Source organism: Oncorhynchus gorbuscha, linkage group LG01 (genome assembly GCF_021184085.1).
Source record: "Oncorhynchus gorbuscha isolate QuinsamMale2020 ecotype Even-year linkage group LG01, OgorEven_v1.0, whole genome shotgun sequence".
Classification (NCBI taxonomy): Eukaryota; Metazoa; Chordata; class Actinopteri; order Salmoniformes; family Salmonidae; genus Oncorhynchus; species Oncorhynchus gorbuscha.
The window spans coordinates 104,120,182-104,139,995 of NC_060173.1; the positions used below are offsets into that span (position 1 = coordinate 104,120,182).

At 42.5% G+C, this 19,814-nt stretch overlaps 1 protein-coding gene across 2 annotated transcripts in view; it reads right to left on the reverse strand.

Annotated features, from left to right (window-relative positions):
* LOC124048046 (integrin beta-5-like) overlaps positions 1–19,814 on the reverse strand; it is a 93,998-nt gene that overhangs the window by 21,294 nt on the left and 52,890 nt on the right. For both annotated transcript variants that reach the window (XM_046368431.1, XM_046368439.1), the window contains exon 11: positions 508–730. In XM_046368431.1, the coding sequence (XP_046224387.1) occupies positions 508–730 (223 nt within the window). The remainder of the gene's footprint in view (positions 1–507; positions 731–19,814) is intronic.

A 19,814-nucleotide genomic window follows, 5' to 3' on the forward strand; every position in this document is an offset into this window, starting at 1 on the left:
ATCTCTCTCCCTCCCTCTCCCTCTCTTCTTTCCCCATATCTCCCTCCCTCTCACTCTCTTCTTGCCCCATATCTCTCTCCCTCCCTCTCACTCTCTTCTTTCCCCATCTCTCTCTCCCTCTCTTTTTGCCTCATATAATAATAATAATAATATATATGCCATTTAGCAGACGCTTTATCTCTCCCTCCTCCGCTCTCTTCTTTCCCCATATCTCTCTCCCTCCCTCTCGCTCTTCTTGCCCCACCTCTCCCTCCCTCTCTCTCTTCTTGCCCCATATCTCTCTCCTTCCCTCTCTTTTTGCCCAAGATCACCCCTCTCTCCTTCTCTCTCTTCTTGCCCCATATCGATCCCTCCCCTCTCTTTCCTTCTCTTCTTGCCCTGTATCTCTCCCTCCCTCTCTCCTTCCCTCTTCTTGCCTCGTATCTCTCCCTCCATCTCTCTGCCCCTCCCCTTCTCTCCCCCTCTCCTCTGCCTCTCTCCCTTCTCTCTCTCCTCCCTGTCCCATACCTCTTGGTGCCACAGGCATCAGGGCAGGTGGGGCATTTTTCGCAGGTGTCCCCGAAGGCCCCTGGTTCAGTGCACTGGCAGCGCCCACAGGCACAGCTGCCCCGCCCGCTGCAGATCTGCCCGTCATCAGACACACAGGATGAGGTGTCAGTGGAACAGTTACAGTTGTCCCCGATATAGCCCGCATGGCACTTACACTCTCCACAGTGGCACTCTCCGTGACCTGAGGAAGAGAGTATAGATGAGGGAGCTTGTGAGGACAGTTCTTCAAACAGAGTTTCAAATGGTATAACAACAAGTCAATATGTTAGCGCCAATTAGCTTTACACAAGAAAACTTAAAAACACAGTTAAAATCATTTCTGAGACAAAGTGATATGAAAAAAAATACACATCCACATTCAAATTCCCACAACAGGCCATTATCGAGCAAGGAATGATTTCCAAACATTAACAAAGCATTTATAGACAATACAGCCAATCACACACACTTCAGCATCTGTTATTGATCACAAAATCTGTGAAAAGCTGTTTACTGGCCAGAAATGTGTCTCCAGTGATGAACAACTAGACTAGATCACAGTTATTTCAGTCGGGGGAGAGCTTGGGCATCTAATGCCGGCAACAAGCCATGAAACACTAACAGTCTTTAAAAAGGCCAAGTGGAGTCCAAATGCATTTCCCCCGTTTTATATCATATTTTACAACAGCTGATGAAACTAACACTGTAAAAGTGTGAAAACATTTGATCAGTGCTATTTCCTGACATTGTAGTTGCTGGTTGAAAATACAATCTACATAGGACCTTCTAATCAGCAGGTTTGCATGGATGGGAGTTTCGTCTTTCCATGGTGACAAATTGGTTAAAAGACCAATAAAAAAAAGAGAGTTCCAAACCTCTCTGCCAATAACAGCTAGTGTTCAGTTTTCCCCTCCACACTGAGACCACTCCCAGACAGTCCTAGCATAATTCTTTCTTGATAAAGTTTTTTGCTATAAAGCTATTTTTTGACAATTTGAATTGAATTCTATCACAGTAAGGTACTTAATTGTTACCCAGAAATGATTTGATATATAGATTTAAAAATGGCTGCATTGGGACTTTAATGGAACAAACCTTATCGACATCGGAAGCTATGGACCAGAGGTCAACCCAGAGGGAGCCCAAGGGTGTGATGTCACAGTGGAAATAATCCCTGTTCAAACACTGACTTGTTTTAGTAGCGGGCCCTGTGTCAGTGTGTGTGTGTGAGATGGGAAGGCTGGGTTCTTCAGACAAGAACAGCTGTAATTAAGTCTTAACTGCTGTGCTTCCACGCTGACTTTCAGCCAGTTGTTCCCACAAGGCCCCACAACGAGAGCATTCATATTAGGCAGTTGAAAAAAGCAAAAGACGACCAGCACAGAAGCAAAGAGATGGCAAGCCTCAATGTTACACAATTAGTCTACATCTGATGACCAAAGGCCTTGCAATACATTTTTAAAAACGATCAACTTGGCAAATCTGAAATAAAGCAACTTAAAAAAGGCCCTGTTTGGGACAGAGGCACTAGCCAGGGGGGTTAGTCTGACCTGGAAGTGTAACAGCACTGCTGTTTAACTGAGCCCAACCACACCACAGCTGGTAGCTGGAGGTTACTGTCTGAGGTGGGAGTCTACTGCTGTAGGAGAGTACAGGAGGTTGAACTGACCTGCTCCAGGATCTGTTCCTACAGGCCTCAACCCTGTTCAACCCTGTGAGCTCTAGTACAAAGCAGGATGTCTTCTGTATGGAACAGAGTGACCTCTAAGGTTCTTTAGAATCTCCACCTGCAATACTCATCTATTTAGACCTGGGAAGTAAGGGGACACTTGGACTTAGGCCTCAATTGCGTGAGACAGAGCTTTCTCAGGCCCTTTCTAACATCGAAAAAGCCAAGTCTGGTCTGATCTTCCAAGAAAGCTCTCCTAATGCAATCCATGTGTTGTTGCCTACTTCTCCCTCTCCTCTAATAGCAGGATAATTCCACTGAGATTAGGTATTAGAAGAGCCTTACTTCATTTGACTTATAATAAACTTCACAGACAGGACAACAGGGGGCAAACTAACCAGTCTGAACATTACAGCACATCAACAGTGCTGCACTGCTAGCACACAGGGTGCTGCCTCATCTATAGAACACCTATTAGGGTTATTTTGTTAGAGTGGTTCTAGAATCTATAGAAGGATTCCATTCTGTTGTGGGTTGGTAGAGATGTATGCAGACTGACAGACAGGGCCCAGAGAATGTAGGTCGCCTAACTAATTTAATTTGTGCTGTCTATTGGAGTAGGATACTTTGTTTTAAGGACATACATCTCAATCATGGGTAATGAGTTCCAGTTTGAAGTGCCCCTCGGAAAGATGGTGCCTAAAAGCAATAAAAAGACAAAGCCTAAAATACGCGTTTCAAAAAGCCCTTTCAATTTGATCATAAACATATACGGTGTGTTCAGAAAGTATTCATACCCCTTGACTTATTCCATATTTTGCTGTGTTACAGCCTGAATTCACAATTGATTAAATCAATGTTTTTCTTACCCATCTCCACACAATACCCCATAATGACAAAGTGAAAACATGTTTTTAGAAATTGTAGCAAATGTATTAAAAATTAAACACACATTTGGCAGAGATTACAGCTGTGAGTCTTTCTGGGTAAGTCTTCAAGAGACTTCCACAATTGCATTGTGCAAAATTTGCCCATTATTCTTCTCAAATTTCTTCAAACTCTGTCAAATTGGTTGTTGATCATTGTTAGACAAAACTGTAACTCAGCCACTCGGGAACATTCACTGCCTTCTTGGTAAGCAACTCCAGTGTAGATGTGGCCTTTTGTTTTAGGTTATTGTCCTGCTGAAAGGTGAATTCATCTCCCAGTATCTGGTGGACAGCAGATAACCGGGCTTTCCTCTAGGATTTTACCTGTGCTTAGCTCCATTTTGTTTTTGTTTTTTATCCTGAAAAACTCCCCAGTTCTTAATGATCACAAGCAATAACTATACTTCAAAATTACTCAGTAAGATGTTGTATTGGATTTGCCCCAAACATAACACTTTGTATTCAGGACAAAAAGTTAATTGCTTTGCAATTTTTTTTTACAGTATTACCTTAGTGCTTTGTTGCAAACAGGCCGAATGTTTTGAAATATTTTTATTCTGTATAGGCTTCCTTATTTTCACTCTGTCAATTAGGTTAGTATTGCGGAGTAACTACAATGTTGTTGATCCATCCGCAGTTTTCTCCTATCTCAGCCATTAAACTCTAACTGTTTTAAAGTCACCATTGGCTTCATGGTGAAATCCCTGATTGGTTTAATTCTTCTCCGGCAACTGACTTAGAAAGGACGCCTGTATCTTTGTAGTAACTGGGTGTATTGATACACCATCAAATGTGTAATTAATAACTTCACCATGCTCAAAGGGATATTCAATGTCTGCATAGTTGATTGTTTACCCATTTACCAATAGGTACCCTTCTTTGCGAGGCATTGGAAAACCTCCCTGGTCTTTGTGGTTGAATATGTTTTTGAAAATCACTACTCACCTGTGGGATTTTACAGATAATTGTGTGGGCTGCAGAGATAAGGTAGTAATTCAAAAATCATGTTAAACACTATTATTGCACACAGAGCGAATGCAACTTAAGTGACTTGTTAAGCACATGTTAACTCCTGAACGTATTTAGGCCATAACAAGAGTTGAATACTTATTGACTCAAGACATTTCAGCTTTACATTTTTAATGAATTTGTAATATAAAAAAACAACAACACAATTCCGCTTTGAAATGGGGTATTGTGTGTAAACCAGTGATGCAGAATTTCAATTTAGTCCATTTTAAATTCAGGCTGTGATGCAACAATGTGGAAAAAGTCAAGAAGGCAGAATACTTTCTGAAGGCACTGTATGATGTGTGTAAGAAGTTTCTAGTAAGTAGAATTTGCTTTTCTTTACTCATATTTTCCCCAAACGGCCCTGGGTGAGTAGTAACTTAAGACATTTACACCAGGGCCTGTGTAAAGGGCATGTACTGTTGTTAATAAGGACCATATTTTAAGAGGTGGAAAAGTTGAGTCTGGTGTGATTAAATTGTTCCTGTGGTTTATGGTCACGTCGCCGCGCTCAATGACTGTTGGTCACTGGTGGTGGCCAGAAGCACAACCATGATGGGCGTGTGTGTGTTTTTGTTTTACTATCCTTGTGGGTACTAGAAGTCCTCACAAGGATAGTAAAACATGGAACATAATCTCGGTCCCAAGTGAAAAAAATGCTATTTTGGGCTCAGGGGTTAGGTTTAGGGTTATGGTTACGGTTAGTATTAAGGTTGGGCTTAGGGTTAGAGGTTAAAGTTAAGTTTGGAGTTAGGGTTAGGTATAGTTTTAGGGTGAGGGGTTAAGGTTAGGCTTACGGTTGATTAGGGTTATGGTTAGATTTAAGGAAAATAGGATTTTTAGATGGGAATCAATTATTTGGTTCCCACAAGGATAGCAATACAGAACTGTGTGTGTGCACAACCTTGAGGTATGGGTGCCTCCTGAGTCTGGTGGCTTGAGGCCTGGGAACATGTCCTTAGGAGAGAGGACTGCACCTCTGGAAAGTTCATAGGTAGAGACTGAATCTCCCTTTATAGTGCACTATTTTTGACCTGGACCCAGGTCTATGGTAGAAACGTAGAAAGGGAATAGTGTACCATTTAGGACACAGACAGATTACAATAGATTCATCTTGGAGGTAATGCTCACTTGACTGTCTACCTGGCACACTGCTGTCTCAATGTCACGGCTTCTACGGTAAGAGGCAAGTCCTGACATGCTGCCATCACAGCTGTTTCTTCCATCGCTCTCTGCTCTGCTGCTCATTATTAAATGTGTGTGTGTGGTTCCCAGAACATCTAGATGAGGATCAGTAGAGCTGGTTTAATGCTGTGTAATCCTGTATTTAATGCCCCAGTCAGGGATGTCAAGTACTTCATCTGATAGCATCAGGATCTTTGATAGCGTTTGAAGACTTCCTTTGTAAGATCAGCAGTAGTTGACTCATGCTCACAGAGCCCGACTAACTCTTGTCCCTTTGTCACCCTTTACATCATAGGACCAGCTAGCTACAGAATGTAGATAGAGAGGAACATTAATCATCTACCTCACAATGTCTACATTCACTTGGGTACTGTAGGTACAATACCAGTCCCTTTATTTTTGACTATTTTCTACATTGTAGAATAATAGTGAAGACATCAACACTATGAAATAACACATATGGAATCATTTAGTAAGCAAAAAAAGTGTTACACTAATCAAAGTATATTTTATATTTGAGATTCTTCAAAGTAGCCAACCTTTGCCAAAAGTGTGCAAAGCATTCTCCCGACCAGCTTCATGAGGTAGTCACCTGGAATGCATTTCAATTAACAGGTATGCCTTGTTAAATGTTAATTTGTGGAATTTTTATTATTCTTAATGCGTTTGAGCCAATCAGTTGTGTTGTGACAAGGTAGGTGTGGTATACAGAAGATAGCCCCATTTGACAGAAGATCAAGTATTTTACCAAATGGCAAGAACAGTTCAAATACGCAAAGATAAATGACAGTCCATCATTACTTTAAGACATGAAGTTCAGTCAACCCGGAAAATATCAAGAACTTTGAAAGTTTCTTCAAGTGCAGTCGCAAAAAGTATCAAGTACTATAATGAAACTGGCTCTCATGAGGACCGCCACAGGAAAGGAAGACCTGGCGTTAACTCTACTGCAGAGGATAAGTTCATTAGAGTTACCAGCCTCAGAAATTGCAGCCCAAATAAATGCTTTACAGAGTTCAAGTAACAGACACATCTCAACATCAACTGTTCAGAGGAGACTGCGTGAATCGGACCTTCATGGTCGAAATGCTGCAAAGAAACCACTACTAAAGGACACCAATAGGAAGAAGGCTTGCTTGGGCCAAGAAACACGAGCAATGGACATTAGACGGGTAGAAATCTGCCCTTTGGTCTGATGAGTCCAAATTTGAGATTTGTGCTTCCAACTGCCGTGTCTTTGTGAGACACAGTGTACGTGAATGCACATATCTCTGCATATGTGGTTCCCATCGTGAAGAATGGAGGAGGTGGTGTGATGGTGCTTTGCTGGTGACACTGCCTGTGATTTATTTAGAATTCAAGGCTTAACCAACATGGCTACCACAGCCTTCTGCAGCTATACGCTATCCCATCTGGTTTGCGCTTAGTGGGACTATCATTCGTTTTTCAACCAGACACTGACCCAACACACCTCCAGAATGTGTAAGGGCTATTTGACCAAGGAGAGTGATGGAGTGCTGCATCAGATGACCTGGCCTCCACAATCACCCGACCTCAACCCAACTGAGATGGTTTGGGATGAGTTGGACTGCAGAGTGAAGAAAATGCAGCAATCAGGTTCTCATCATATGTGGGAACTGAAGACTTTTGGAAAAGCATTCCAGGTGAAGATGGTTGAGAGAATGCCAAGAGTGTGCAAAGCTGTCATCAAGGAAAAGGGTGGCTACTTTGAAGAATCTAAAATATAAATATATATATTTTTGTTTAACACTTTTTTGGTCACTACATGATGTATTATTTTATAGTTTTGATGCCTTCACTATTATTCTACACTGTAGAAAATAGTACAAATAAAGAAAAACCCTTGAATGAGTAGGTGTATCCAAACTTTTGACTGGTACTGTATATTATTTTGTTGATAGACACATGTAACATAAATGGTATGGTAGTGTTTGTCAACAGACTGTGGGATGTGACCACTAACAAGGAACTTTGTTTGGTACAACGTTTTTTCTGTCACTGATAATTTAGACAAATCATGATTTCATAGGTGTTCGCGCCTTTACTAGGCTTGGACGGTCTCCAGATTGTCATACCTTCATACCGACCTTGTGCCATCCTGGGATATTCGGTAATAATGGCACTCAAATCAAGGGACAATATTTTTAAACCCCGCTGAGCCTCTGTAATCCGAAGGGTAGCGATGCTAACAAAATCATGTAAAATCATGCTAACGAGCGCATTGCGAACGTTTTATACAGCCTCTGACCTAAACTATTTGTAGGATAGAAATCCCAGCTCATACAGTTATACATGTGACTAAAAACTGCTACTCACAGTTTGCTACATGCGCAAAACAAATATTAGACAGCAAGGCTCTTGGTCCAGGAGGGGACCTCTGGTTCCAAATATAACCATTCAAAGGGTGCCATTTGTAACCAAAAAGGGTTTTATCTGACTCGAAAGGGTTCCATCTGGAACCTTTTTAAGGAGGGTTCTCCTACAGGGACAAATGGCTCTACATAGCTTTTTCCCCCCTGAAAGTGTACCGCCCTGCTTCCACTCTTCATTCTAGTATCTTTTCTAACACAACTCCCCCCAGAATTTAATCGAGCATCTGACGCAATTAAGCAAGATTTTAGTTCTCGGTCTCCGAGATGACTGTAGGTATAACATCAGGTGCTATAATGCTATGGGTCATTTTCTGGATTTCTGGACAAAAATCCCCACTTACAATGGATATCGGAGATTCTCAAATGGGCATGGGTCACCAACATACGTGCAGTGAAAAAGCATAGCGTAGTGTGTGGTTACTGGGGTAGAAATAAATAATAAAAACACTCAACTGTACGTAACAACTAGCACACATGCTAAAATCATCAATACATTCTTCTCACACCCTCAACCAGATGCATGTTTGGCGTAATGCATGGGTACTGCTCTGGTGCTGTTAATCATCATAGTATACGTCTCAAGTGGCACCCTATTTCCTGTATAGTGCACTACTTTTGACCAGAGACCATGGGGCTCTGGTCAGAAGTAGTGCACTATACAGGGAATAGGGTGCCATTTGTGACTTCAGCAATAGTCTTGTGTTGTTGTTATTCATATACATTTTCCCCCTTCCTAATGACCTGGTCATCCTGACACCAGGCCAGTATAATGTGGCTGAGAGATCAGACATAGCCCCAGATAAACAGAGCCATAGTGAGGGGAGCGCCGACCCACTTCATCTCAGCCAGACAAGCTTGGTATGCTGCTGCAGCTATCCGCAGCCACTTTTTCTCCTATCCCAGCTCTGCATGCTCTCTCTCCCTGGCAGGATGCAGGTCAGCGAGTTAATTAACTTAATGCACACCTCGCATCAATGCCCTCTCTGACTGAGCGCCATGGAGAGAGAAGGGCAGAAAAGTACCAACCAACGTGTTGTCTATCCCTTTCACAGCCAAAGCCCAGCAACAACCTCTCGTGACAGAGAAGGGACATGCATGAAAGGCTGCTAACATCTAGCAATCTATCCCTTTCACAGCCAAAGCCCAGCTCAGCTTAGTTCAGTCCAGGGCCCTAGGCCAAGGTAAAGCAACCAAATCACACATGGGCGAGTGCAGATCCACCCACAGAGAGGTAGAGAGAGAGGGAGAGACAACAAGAGAGTAAGTAAAACAGAAGTGAGAGGTTGGGCTGAGAGGAGAGTGCTGCTTCCCTCGTTGCTGGGGTTTAATAGCACTGAAGATATAGGGCTGGAATATAGGATAATATATACACAAAAGTATGTGGACACCTGCTCGTCAAACATTTCATTCCAAAATCATGGGCATTAATATGGAGTTGGTGTCCCCTTTGCTGCCCCAACATCGTCCACTCTTCTGAGACGGCTTTCCACTAGATGTTGGAACATTGCTGAGGGGACTTGCTTCCATTCAGCCACAAGATCATTAGTGAGGTTGGGCACTGATGTTGGGTGATTAGTCCTGGCTCACAGTCAGCGTTCTAATTCATCCCAAAGATGTTTGATGGGGTTGAGGTCAGGGTTCTGTGTAGGCCAGTCAAGTTCTTCCACACCGATCTCGACAAACCATTTCCGTATGTACCTCGCTTTGTGCACAGGGGCATTGTCAGGCTGAAACAGGAGAGGGCATTGCCCAAACTGTTGCCACAAAGTTGGATGCACAGAATTGTCTAGAATGCCATTGTATGCTGTAGCATTACGATTTCCCTTTACGGGAACTAAGGGGCCTAGTCCAAACCATGAAAAACAGTCCCAGACCATTATTCCTCCTCCTTTACAGTTGGCACTATGCATTGGGGCAGGTAGCGTTGGACTGTCAGATGGTGAAGCGTGTTTCATCAGTCCAGATAAAGTGTTTCCACTGCTCCAGAGTCCAATGTCACTGAGCTCTTCAGTAAGGCCATTCTACTGACAATGTTTGTCTACAAAGATTGCATGACTGTGTGCTCGATTTTATACACCTGTCAGCAACATCTATGGCTGAAATAGCCAAATCCTCTCATTTGAAGGGGTGTCCACATACTTTTGTATATATATTGTAGGATGAAGTATAGGGTTTGAATGCGTTGAGTATTAGGTTGGCTGATTTCTATGAAATGTTAGTGGGGCTGGTAAGTGTGGGGTAGAGAATGGTCGATGCAAGAGAGAGAGCCTATCAATGTCTACGTTTGACAAGGTGGGGAGATTCTGCTTTAAAACAAAAATGGTAGAAACATTTTGCAGGCCGCTTCTGGACCAACTGCTGTGCTTTTCCAAATATTTACTGTCTGCTGCCTGAGTGTCCATACTCCTGCTTGACTCACTGCTCTGGTGTCATCTCATGACACAGAGGGAAAGAAAGAAAGAGCGAGAGAGAGAAAGAGAGAAAGAGAGCGAAAAAGAGAGAAAGAGAGCGAAAAAGAGAAAAAGAGAGAAAAAGAGAGAAAAAGAGAGAGAGGAGAGAGAGAGAAAAAGAGAGAGAGGAGAGAGGAGAGAGAGAGAGAGAGATCATAAATGGGAGGGCAGCAGTCATTCAATTGATTGCGCTCAGCTGGCTTTTCTGTCAGAAGACCCACATCAGTTAACAGCTGCTTTGGAACTGGTGTGAGCCTCGTTGAAAGCATTACCTTTAGCCCTCTTTCCTGCTTTTCATTCTGTTGCTCATTTATGGACCTAAATATTATTTCAATGAAAACATTACAGCTAAAAATAATAACGTGTCACTGAAATGTTAAGCCCTCCATTAAAGATGGAATCTGCAGTAGTGGGAAAGGCCAGTGGCACTGTTTAAATTTCAATAAATTAAAAATATAATAATAAATAAGGTACATTTTGTGCTTTTCTATCATGCGTGAAATGATGTCTGAGGGGAAAAAAACTGTGTTTGTTGTTTGCAGTAATTTCCTTGTTATAATATCGCAAATGGACGTAGACGTTTCACCATTAAGGATTCTAGCTTTTAAAAGGGTAGAAAGATTTCAAACATCATATGTTGGCCCAGCGCTGTCCGGGTTAGGGTTTGGAGGGGGTAGGCCGACATTGTAAATAAGAATTTGTTCTTAACTGACTTGGTCTTTTACCAAATAGGGCAATCTTCTGTATAACACCCCTATCTTGTCACAACACAACTGGCTCAAACGCATTAAGGAAATAAATTCCACAAATTAACTTTTAACAAGGCACACCTGTTAATTGAAATGCATTCCATGTGACTACTTCATGAAGCTGGTTGAGAGAATGCCAAGAGTGTGCAAAGCTGTCATTAAGTCAAAGGGTGGTTACTTTGAAGAATCTAAAATATATTTCCATATGCGTGATTTCATAGTTTTGATGTCTTCACTATAATTGTACAATGTAGAAAATAGTAAAAATAAAGAAAACCCTTTGAATGAATAGGTGTGTCCAAACGATTGACTGGTACTGTAAACATTTTAGTAATTTAGCAGATGCTCTTATCGAGCTAGCTAGCCATGTATATTTTACATTTAGTTCAAATAAAACATTTAGATTTTAGTTTTAGATACATTTTTTATGTATGTTTAACAAGCTGGCTAGCTGGATGAATACCATTTAAACTTCCTAGCTTAGAATTGTAAAGTAAAATGTCTAGTTATCCTTGTCACCATTGACTTGACTGGCAGTAGGTTGAGTTGATGCCCACTCCTTTACCCACTCCTTTGTTAGTTAGCTGATAAATTCCAGTACAGATGTGGCAGTCAATTGGGAACAAGCTATAAGAGATAACTTAATTTCCTCAATTTAGTCAAGTTGAAATATGCTTCATATAAAATGTATTATTCATGTCCATGTTGCTCATTGCTCCTCATCACTCTAGTGTCTCATACCCCACTCCGTTGCTCATTGCTCATCATCACTCTAGTGTCTCATACCCCACTCCGTTGTTAGAGTATCATCAGCTTTAAGACCTACCCTATAGAAAGCCTGCTCTGTAGGATGACCCTAAACAACTCAGTAACCCCAATTATAACCATGGGTGAAAGTAGATGTAATGTCTTCCTGGTACGGGGACCTATGTTCGCACACATTATTTTTTATGGGCCCAATCATAGAATGACATATAGAGTCTATATTAATTTAATAGGATCTCTATGGCCTAATCATAGAATGACATATAGAATCTATATTAATTTAATAGGATCTCTATGGGCCTAATAGTAAAGATTTGTCACTTAACTTTTAAATGTATTAGTCTACCTGATAATGTGGCAAAAAAACACTACCAGTCATGTTTTCATCTGATTGTCAAACAATTACTTCAAAATGGACATGTCGGCTATGTTACTCAGGAATGGCGGAAAGACAGATGTTGCAGGAATAAAAGTATAGCCTCATGTAGATATTTTTTCTGATGATATTTTACAACATTTGGTAGGCTATTCGTTAGTCAACTTGTCTATAATTAGATACATGCAGCTTCTCATCATAACTTGATGCTTGTCTAGAATACTAAAAGCCTTGCTCACCAGAATAATGTGAAATCGATAGAATGATCAATGCATCATCAACAATCTAGTTGACATCGGTAAAGTGCTCTTTAATTTCTGCTTCTCTCATAGAGCGAGGACGTTTAGGGACCAGGCAGTTTTACGCAATTATGACATAACATTGAAGGTTGTGAAATGTGACAGGAATATTTAGACTTAGGGAGGCCACCCGTTAGATAAAATACGGAACGGTTCCGTATTTCACTGAAAGAATAGCAAGGAACTTAAACGTTAGCTTTCTTACATGGCACATATTGCACTTTTACTTTCTTCTCCATCACTTTGTTTTTGCATTATTTAAACCAAATTGAAAATGTTATTATTTATTTGAGGCTAAATTGATTTTATTGATGTATTATATTAAGTTAAAATAAGTGTTCATTCAGTATTGTTGTAATTGTTATTATTACAAATAAAAAAATCTATAAAATCGGCAGATTAATCGGCATCGTCTTTTTTTGGGGGGTCCTCCAATAATCGTATCGGTGTAGAGAAATCATAATCGGTCAACCTCTAGTTAACATTATAATAGGCTATATGAGAGACCCACATTCAGTGTCCAACTTTAAAATAATGACGGCATCCATACAGTGCCATTTGATAAATGCAAAGAGACATCACTTGCAAAACACCAAACAGTTTTATGAATGACATTCAGTGATTGTTCTTTATTAGGCCTTCTCGTAACCTGAATTGATGCATACACTGCTGTGCGCATGCCTCTTGGTCACTCATCTCTGCCTTGGCAAAATTTCAGTGCTATCATAGAACCACACTGCATTTGAGTCTATTCGCTCATTTTTGACAAGTCTGACATGCGGTAATGATAAATGGTGTAATATCCTACAGTTGTCTTGAAACGTTGTTTTAATTATTGTGATAGTCTCATGTTTTACCAGTACGTTGTACCCCCACTATTTATTTTGCCGGTATCAGACCGGCTTACTTTCACCCCTGATTATAACCCAGAATACATATCCCCTACATCACATATGTCAGAGTCAAGGCCCGCGGGCCACATCCGGCCCGCGAGAAGGTTTTTTACGGCCCCTGGGATGATCTTGATTTATTATTAGAACCGGAGAGCGCAGCAAGCCGGCAGCCCGCAGATCTTTTACACGCACCAATACTACATTTCCCACAATGCAACGGTGACGCACCGAGCAGTAGGCTGCTTCATTTCAATATTTATTGGCACAGCAGTTGTCAGCATCACAGTAAAATTAAATCTTTCAGATACCCATCAAAAATGGCAAAACAAGGTGGACACTGAGAACCGGGGTTTCAAACAAGGTGGGAGTCAGTATTTGTTCACGGAGGTAGAAAACCTGTGTGTCTTCTGTGTGGAGAAAGTTACTGAAAGAGTATAATCTGAGACCATTAAAACCAACAAAAACAAGAATTTGGAACAAAGGCTACAAAAGGCAGAGGAATTAAAACCCTCAAATCTCGACAGGCTCTGTTCAAAAAAGCCAAATCACAAGGCCAGGCTGCTGTCAAGGCCAGTTTTATTTTGGCAGAAGAGATCGCTAAATCAGCCCGGCCATTTACGGAGGGGGATTTCATCAAAAACTGCATGATTAAAGTTTGTGAATAGAAAAATAACTTTTTAAATGTGAGTCTGAGCAGAAACACCATTGCCGAGAGAGTAGACCAGTTGTCCATCAATCTAAAAGAGCAGCTTGTGAAAAAGGGAAAAGATTTCATTGCATATTCCTTGGCTGTGGATGAGAGCACCGACATTTCTGACATTGCCCAGTTGTCAATTTTCATCCGCGGAGTGGACTCCAGCCTAAGCGTGACAGAGGAGTTTTTGGCTTTATCCTATGCATGGCACAACTACCATGATTTGTATGAAGAGGTGTCAAGATGTGGAGATGGAGCTGCCTTGGGAAAAACTACAACCGGGAGCACCAGTGTGGACACAGGAGTGGTGGTGAAGATACGGAAAAGATGCAAGAGGAAAACGCGACAGGTGAGCTGACAGCTTATCATTGTATCAGAGTCAAAGCCTGAAAATGGAGCATGTAATGAGCATCATCACGCGCACAGTTAACTTTATCAGAGCCAAAGGTTTGAATCAGAGTTCAAGGCATTTCTGACGGAGTTAGAAACGGCATATTTGCCTTATCACACAGAGGTGCGATGGCTAAGCCAGGGAAAGGTGCTTCAAAGATGTCAATGTGGAGATTTGTCTGTTCTTGGACAGCAAAGGGAAAGACACAACACAGAGTCAAATGTTTCTGGAAATGGCTTTTCTGTGTGACAGGGAATGCAATGAACTTGCAGCTGCAGGGTCAGAGTCATCTCTGATATGTACAGTACAGTGAAGGCATTTAAAACCAAACTGACTCTGTGGGAGACAGATGGGAAAGAAAATTTGAGCCACTTTCCCAGCTGCCAGACCATGAAAGTCAAGTGCGGAGCGCACAGTTGGCTGATAAAATAGGTATGCTTGCCGCTGACTTTCGACGCCGATTTGCTGACTTTGAAGCACAAAAAGCAGGTTGGAACTGTCAACCCATTTGCTGTTGACGTGGAAAGCTCACCACCAAACCTCCAAATGGAGTTGATTGACCTCCAATGCAATGATGCACTGAGGGCAAAATATGCGGCAGTGGGTGCTGCGGAGTCAATGCCCCAGGAGGCTGCTATATGTCTATGTTTGGCAGCACATACAGTGTGAACAACTGTTTTCATGAACTTGAACAAAACATCACACAGAAGTCGACTATGCTGAACACTTCCACTCAGGAGGATTTCCTCAGCTCAGAGCCTAACATTGATGAACTTGTCAATGTGGTGAACATTACTGTGCAATCACATATTTAGAGTTTTTACTCAGTTCAAGTTTAAAAGTTAAAGTTTAATATTTGTTTTCACTGCATGTTACTTCTCCTTAAACAAAGTGTTGTTTTGATTAATAGATTTTTGCACTTTATTTTATTGTATTTCAATCCAATTATATTTTAAAAATATTTCAGTTGAGTGGATGATAGAAAATTGCTATTATTGTTTTTTTCTTTGAAGTAAATTTAGCCCAGAAAATATAGGCTACAGAGTCAAAATTAAAGATTACTGACAGAGCCATGGAGGGTTCACTAGACTAACATATACATTTGACTTTGGGGCCGTACCAGGGATACAGAGTCAATGTGGACTTCCTCCAGAGGCAGTATAAATTAAATCTTATTTATCACATGGGCCGAATACAACAGTGAAATGCCAGTAACCAACAATGCAGTTTTAAAAAATCAAAGTATGAGATAAGGATCAGCAGTAAATAACAATATATATACAGGGGGTACCAGTACAGAGTCAATGTGGAGGCTATATACAGGGGGTACCAGTACAGAGTCAATGTGGAGGCTTATATACAGGGGGTACCAGTACAGAGTCAATGTGGAGGCTATATACAGCGGGAACCAGTACAGAGTCAATGTGGAGGCTATATACAGGGGGTACCAGTACAGAGTCAATGTGGAGGCTATATACAGGGGGAACCAGTACAGAGTCAATGTGGAGGCTATATACAGGGGTACCAGTACAGAGTCAATGTGGAGGCTATATACAGGGGTACCAGTACAGAGTCAATGTGGAGGCTATATACAGGGGGAACCAGTACAGAGTCAATGTGGAGGCTATATACAGGGGGTACCAGTACAGAGTCAATGTGGAGGCTATATACAGGGGTACCAGTACAGAGTCAATGTGGAGGCTATATACAGGGGGAACCAGTACAGAGTCAATGTGGAGGCTATATACAGGGGTACCAGTACAGAGTCAATGTGGAGGCTATATACAGGGGGTACCAGTACAGAGTCAATGTGGAGGCTATATACAGGGGGAACCAGTACAGAGTCAATGTGGAGGCTATATACAGGGGGTACCAGTACAGAGTCAATGTGGAGGCTATATACAGGGGGTACCAGTACAGAGTCAATGTGGAGGCTATATACAGGGGGTACCAGTACAGAGTCAATGTGGAGGCTATATACAGGGGTACCAGTACAGAGTCAATGTGGAGGCTATATACAGGGGGAGGCTACCAGTACAGAGTCAATGTGGAGGCTATATACAGGGGGTACCAGTACAGAGTCAATGTGGAGGCTATATACAGGGGTACCAGTACAGAGTCAATGTGGAGGCTATATACAGGGGGTACCAGTACAGAGTCAATGTGGAGGCTATATACAGGGGGAACCAGTACAGAGTCAATGTGGAGGCTATATACAGGGGGTACCAGTACAGAGTCAATGTGGAGGCTATATACAGGGGTACCAGTACAGAGTCAATGTGGAGGCTATATACAGGGGTACCAGTACAGAGTCAATGTGGAGGCTATATACAGGGGGTACCAGTACAGAGTCAATGTGGAGGCTATATACAGGGGGAACCAGTACAGAGTCAATGTGGAGGCTATATACAGGGGGTACCAGTACAGAGTCAATGTGCGAGGGCACCGGTGTGGAGCTAATATGTACATGTAGGTAAAGTTATTAAAGTGACTATGCATAGATGATAACAGAGAGTAGCAGCAGCATAGAAGGGGAAAGGGGGGCAATGCAAATAGTCTGGGTAGCCATTTGATTAGCTGTTCTTATGGTTTGGGGGTAGAACCTGTTTAGAAGCCTCTTGGACCTAGACTTGGCGCTCCGGTAACACTTCCCGTTTTACGATTTTATGAATTGTTCAGCAGTCTTATGGCTTGGGGGTAGAAGCTGTTGAGGAGCCTCTTGGTCCAAGACCTGGCGCTCCGATACCGCTTGCTGTGAGGTAGCAGAGAAAACAGTCTATAACTTGGGTGACTGGAGTCTGACAATTTTATGACACCGCCTATTATATAGGTTTGGATGGCAGGAAGCTTGGCCCCCGTGATATACTGGGCCGTTCGTACTACCCTCTGTAGCGCCTTCCGGTCAGATGCTGAGCAGTTGCCAAACCAGGTGGTGATGCAACCGGTCAGGATGCTCTCGATGGCACAGCTGTAGAAATTTTTGAGGATCTGGGAACTCCTGCCAAATCTTTTCAGTCTCATGGGGGGGGAAATGTTACTTCGTGCCCTCTCCACTACATCCCTGTCGATGTTAATGGGGGCCTGTTCGGCCCGCCTTTTCCTGTAATCCACGATCAGCTCTTTTGTCTTGCTCACATTGAGGGAGAGGATGTTGTCCTGGTACCACACTGCCAGTTCTCTGACCTCCTCCCTATAGGCCATCTCATCGTTGTCAGTGATTAGGCCTACCACTGTTGTGCCGTCAGCAAACTTAATGATGGTGTTGGAGTCGTGTTTGGCCACACAGTAGTGGGTGGACAGGGAACACAGGAGGGGACTAAGTATACACCACTGAGGGGCCCCCAGTGTTAAGGATCAGCGTGGCAGACGTGTTGTTGCCTACTCTTACCACCTGGGGGCGGCCCGTCAGGAAGTCCAGGATCCAGTTGCCAAGGGAGATGTTTAGTCCCAGAGTCCTTAGCTTAGTGATGAGCTTCGTGGGCACTATAGTGTTTAACGCTGAGCTGCAGTCAATGATTTGATGTGCGCCATTACCAGCCTTTCAAAGCACTCCATGGCTACAGACGTGAGCGCCATGGAGCGGTAATCATTTAGGCAGGTTACCTTCGCTTCCTTGGGCACAAGGACTATGATGGTCTGCTTGAAACATGTAGGTATTACAGACTCCGTCAGGAAGAGGTTGAAAATTCAGTGAAGACACTTGACAGTTGGTCTGCGCATGCTTTGAGTACACGTCCTGGTAATCCGTCTGGCCCAGTGGCTTTGTGAATGTTGACCTATTTAAAGGTTTTGTTCACATCGGCTACCGAGAGTGTTATCACAGTCATCCAGAACAGCTGGTGCTCTCGTGCATGCTTCAGTGTTGCTTGCCTCGAAGCAAGTTCGCTCATCTGGTAGGCCCGCGTCACTGGGCAGCTCACGTCTGGGTTACCCTTTGTAGTCCATAATAGTTTTCAAGCCCTGCCACAACCAACGAGTGTCTGAACCGGTGTAGTAGGATTCAATCTTAATCCTGTATTGACGCTTTGCTTGTTTGATGGTTCGTTTGAGGGCATAACGGGATTTCCTATAAATGTTCAGTTTAGTCTCCCGCTCCTTGAAAGCAGCAGCTCTAGTCTTTAGCTCGATGCGGATGTAGCCTGTAATCCATGGCTTCTGGTTGGGATATGCACGTACAGTCACTGTGGGGATGACGTCATCAATGCACTTATTGATGAAGCCGACGACTGAGGTGGTGTATTCCTCAATGCCATTGGATGAATCCCAGAACATATTCCAGTCCTGGAGTGTAGCATCTGCATCATCTGACCACTTCCATATTGAGCGAGTCACTGGTACTTCCTGCTTTAGTTTTTGCTTGTAAACAGGAATCGGGAGGATAGAATTATGGTCAGATTTGCCAAATGGAGGGCGGGGGAGAGCTTTGTATGCATCTCTGTGTGTGGAGTAAAGGATATTTTCCCCCATGACTTGCTGGTATAAATTTGGTATAACTGATTTAAGTTTGCCTGCATTAAAGTCCCCGGCCACTAGAAGAGCAGCTTCTGGGTGAGCATTTTCTTCTTTGCTTATGGCCTTATAGAGTTGGTTGAGAGCAGTCTTAGTGCCAGCTTCGTTTTGTGGTGGTAAATAGACGGCTATGAATAGTACAGATGAGACCTCTCTTGGTAGATAGTGTGGTCTACAGCTTATCATAAGGTACTCTACTTCAGGCAAGCAATGCCTCGAGACTTCTTTAATATTAGACATTGCGCACCTGCTGTTCTTGACAAAAAGACACACACCCCCACCCCTCGTCTTACCAGAGGTAGCGCCTCTGTTCTGCCGGTGCATGGAAAATCCTGCTAGCTCTATATTGTCCATATATTAGTTCAGCCATGTCTCGGTGAAACATAAGATGTTACGGTTTTTAATGTCCCGTTGGTAGGATAATCTTAATCATAGGTCATCAATTTTATTTTCCAATGATTGCACGTTAGCCAGAAGAATGGAAGGCAGTGGGAGTTTACTTTGCTCGCCTCCAGATTCTCAGAAGGATGCCCGATCTGCGGCCCCTTTTCCAGCATCTTTTCTTCACTCAAAAGTTGTAGATCTGGGCCTGTTCCAGTGAAAGCAGGATATCCTTCTCGTTGGACTCGTTAAAGGAAAAAGTTTATTCCAGTCCGTGGTGAGTAATCACTTTTCTGATGTCCAGAAGTTATTTTTGGTCACAAGAGACAGTAGCAGCAACATTACGCAAAAACAAACAAAATATCACAATTGCTTGGGAGAATGTAAAACGTCAGCCATGTTCTTCGGCCCAATAAGACAGTCATCACCTTTGTATACAAAACATCCAGACAATTACTCACGTAATTGTCTTTGAGGACAATTTTTTATATCACTCACAGACTATTTTAACATTTTATATTCATCCAATGTCTGTCATTTTTCTGAATGACATCATGACATCTCCAGTGAGCACTGAGTGCTACTATGCAGG